The 3,618-nt window shown below is 37.3% G+C and overlaps 1 protein-coding gene across 3 annotated transcripts in view; it reads left to right on the top strand.

Annotated features, from left to right (window-relative positions):
* Window positions 1-3,618, top strand: part of LOC106466526 (receptor-type tyrosine-protein phosphatase T-like) — a 39,374-nt gene that overhangs the window by 32,625 nt on the left and 3,131 nt on the right. For all 3 annotated transcript variants that reach the window (XM_022394558.1, XM_022394559.1, XM_022394557.1), the window contains one exon: window positions 1,858-2,012. In XM_022394558.1, coding sequence (XP_022250266.1) covers window positions 1,858-2,012 — 155 coding nt within the window. The remainder of the gene's footprint in view (window positions 1-1,857; window positions 2,013-3,618) is intronic.

The following is a 3,618-nucleotide window of genomic DNA, read 5'->3' as shown; positions in this document are numbered from 1 at the left end:
CCGTCCCTAATTTAGCAGTGTAAGACTAGGGAAGGCAGCTAGTCATCACCACCCACCGCCAAACTCTTGGGCTTACTCTTTTACCAACGAATAGTGGGATTGACCGTCACATAATAACGCCACCACGGCTGAAAGGGCGAGCATGTTTGGTGGGACTGGGATTCGAACCCGCGACCCGCACCACCTGGCCATGCCGGGCCCGTTACAATGGATCGACCTTTCAACAATTCTCTACTAGTCTGATTCCATTGTAAAGCGGCCTTTACTACCTGACGTAGAACATCTGCTCGAAACGACGCACAAAATAAACTAGAAAACGTTTTCATTTAAGCGCGTGAATTATCGTTTATTCGGGTTGTTATTCTTACGTGTTGCGAAACAACACTCATTCAAAAAGACAACACTGGCCATCCATATCACTGTGGAGAGCTTCAAAATTCTAAAATTAGGCACATCTGACACTGAATTATCAAAGAAATGTTGCTAATCTAAATGTAGACTAGCTCCTATAAATAAAAACTCCCTTAATTATTCATTTCTCTTTATTCACTCCTATTTCTTTCTTTCCTTCTTTCTCTCCCTATTATACGTGTGTATATATTAAATTTCATTATATTTTTCAATTTTAGTTGGCTACATTAACGTCACAACTTAATTGTTTTTAGAGAGAGCCACTGAAAATGGATCATATATATAATCCGAAACGTCTGAAATCAAATGTTTATTTTCGCTTTAGTCTTGGTGAAAAATCCTATCCAAACCCCAATACGTCTCCCACCAGAATAACGGCAAGTCTACAGACTTATAACGCTAAAATTCGGAATTCGATTCTTCTCAGTGGACACAGTAAATAGCCCAATATGGCTTTGCTCTAAAACAAACAAACGAACCGAATAAAAGTGTTATCCGATGGTTAGGTTTACAGCATTCTCTAGTGAGCACAACTTTACGGTTCTACTCTGTTTCCTTTTGTTAGTACATTGAGGTTGTGAAAAACAACTTTGTTAAAAGTCTATGTATTAGACTTGATAAATTAACAAAGACTTGGGATGTTTCTTTTATATCTATATCACAAAGGAAAGCTCTGGTTTAAATTAAACCTTGTAACCGTTTAAACCAAACCTTGTAACCAAGTAGAACTGTCTTATTTTTTTTATGGGCCGTGTAAAATAGACTTTTATTTTATTTTTTCAATATTTCAGTCACATCAAAAAAAAAATCCAGCTATTGCCAAATTCCCAAATCCAATATCTTTCATCAAGGCCTAACTCTCTAGATCATTATTTTTAGAAGACTACAAATTCAACTATCCAGTGTAACATTTTATTAAGTTTATACTATATATTACAGAAGAAAAAGTTAGGAAGACATACGATCTTTGTGTGACTAGGTAAAAGGTTCGTCAAGCACCTCGCTTCCATATCTACTCCACTGTGAACAATTAGCTGCAATTTCAGTGAAAAACCAGTTTTCATGTATAATCGTATTCTTCTCATTCTAGTTTCTCCAAAAATTTTCAATTATCCTATAATACCATTTCAACTCCCTTCAACCCCCTTTTCCATGTAGCTAGGGGTCTCTCCTTAGCGATTTTTTTTAGCTGGGGGCTAGTCCCCCCCATGGCCTCATGTCCTTTTTATACGCGCTGTAATATAAAATCATAATACAAACATCCTTTTTGTGTAATAAGAGCTTGGCGTGTTAACGGAATACAATGAGAAAAACTTCTGTAAAAACTTTTTTTCCTGTGTTTTATCATTTCTATATTGTATATTGAAAACTTTTTAGTACTTTGTTCAAAATCGACTGCCTCTAACCCGATTCTCATTTTGGTTTGTTTGTCTTTTGTATGCATAGAATCAAACGTCTAGGACGATTAAGATGTTTCATTTGCGTGGCTGGCAGAAAGAAGACATAGCTCCACCTAAAGTTGAGTCCATAGTTCGTATTCTTTATAAAGTCGACAGATGGCAGCACAAAAGTAGAGGCAAACCAACAATTGTGATGTGCATGTGAGTTGCTTTGTTTCTGTGATGAAGTAAACACGAAAATATGTAATGTATTATGTTTTTATATCGCTACGTTGGGTGGCTTGTTTTACATATTTACATATAATCAATTATGTATTGATATACTGTATTCAATTTAAAGTAAAGTAATAAAGAAAAATACCCCAAGTTGTCAAATGCCTTTCATTCCACCGTTTCTCTCCTGACGATGAGCATACAATATCCGTAATTTTTAGTAGCGGTACAAACTTTTAGCTCATAGCTCCATCTCTTGACCGATTTCAGATCTAATTACAGCCGCGGTTATTGAGGATTCCCTCTTGTCTTTTAACCTAACCGTGTAGAGGGGCATTCACTTTTGCATATGCGCGTGTATTGTACCCTAATTGTCTTAATTAATCTTCATCGAAATAAAATATTATCTAATAGGTGTGGTTGTGATTTTATTTTTCACGTGTGAACGTTATTAAGACTATTTTTCATATAGTTTATCGTTTTTAAAATACACATATATGTCATTTGGCCGGGATTAGACCATGAGTTAATGTGCCCAGACTGTGACTCCGAGAATTCATGGTTCGCGACTCGTTGCCACACAAATTTCGTCCTCTATTTGGGGCCGTGAATGCATTATAAGAGTAACTGTCAAATACCACTATATGATCAAACAATTAGGTGGAGGATTGCTGTTGACTAGTTGATTTCCCTTTAGTTTATCAGTTCAAGTTAGGGAGACTATGCGCAAATTGCTCTTGAGTAGTTCTGTGCAAATATCCGAAAATAGTCAAATTGATTTTTTCCTTTTCAATATTTCTATAGACTCACGTATATTTCTTTGTTTGAAGTTATTGCGCTGTGCAGCAAGTTTAACATCAGTGTTGTTATGTGTATTCATCACCCCGTGTTTTAATTTATTCGGTAGAACGTTACCCCACCCCTTATTGTTTTATATTATTGCGTCAAAAATGAATCTTAGTAATACTCATTAAATGTAACTAGCATAACATACCCACTTTCCACTGTGGGGATGGAAGGCCCCTCATTATTCACAAAGGCCCAGTGTATCTATCAAGTTCCTCCATAATCTCAATAGGGTTATATAGAAATTAGGATACCCGTGGTACCTGATCACATGGGGCATGAACGCAGATTCAAACATGGCAGTTCTGCGATCCCAAGGGGAATCAAAAACACAAAAATCTGTGTCGAGTTCAGGTTCAGCAACCCTAAAACCTACCAATATTCATTCACTCATTATTCCTGGGTGACTTTCCGGGCTTGTTTTATTCCCCTTGGTAGGGGGGGGGCTGTGCCCTATCGATATAAACACCCCTGGGCCATCCCAAGTTCGCTTGCAAAGATTGGTCCTGCAAGCTCCAAAACTGTGGGATGGGAAGCGTTCACTGATAAACAAACATACAACGTAAACTTATATAGAATTGTAATGATATCTGAGTATTGACTACTGGTATAGTGCTAAATTTTTATAGTGCCGAACCTTGCCACAATTTCTGTAATTAACGAACTTCAGGAGCGGGAACGTCGTTCCTGAGTGCTCCGGCAGCACTCCTCAGGTGGTATTGTTTGTTTGTTTGTTTTTGAATTTTGC

The sequence above is a fragment of the Limulus polyphemus genome, unplaced genomic scaffold (genome assembly GCF_000517525.1).
Source record: "Limulus polyphemus unplaced genomic scaffold, Limulus_polyphemus-2.1.2 Scaffold2290, whole genome shotgun sequence".
In the NCBI taxonomy this organism is placed as follows: Eukaryota; Metazoa; Arthropoda; class Merostomata; order Xiphosura; family Limulidae; genus Limulus; species Limulus polyphemus.
The sequence above is the reverse complement of the archived record's forward strand: the minus strand, read 5'-3'. Positions and strand labels throughout refer to the sequence as shown.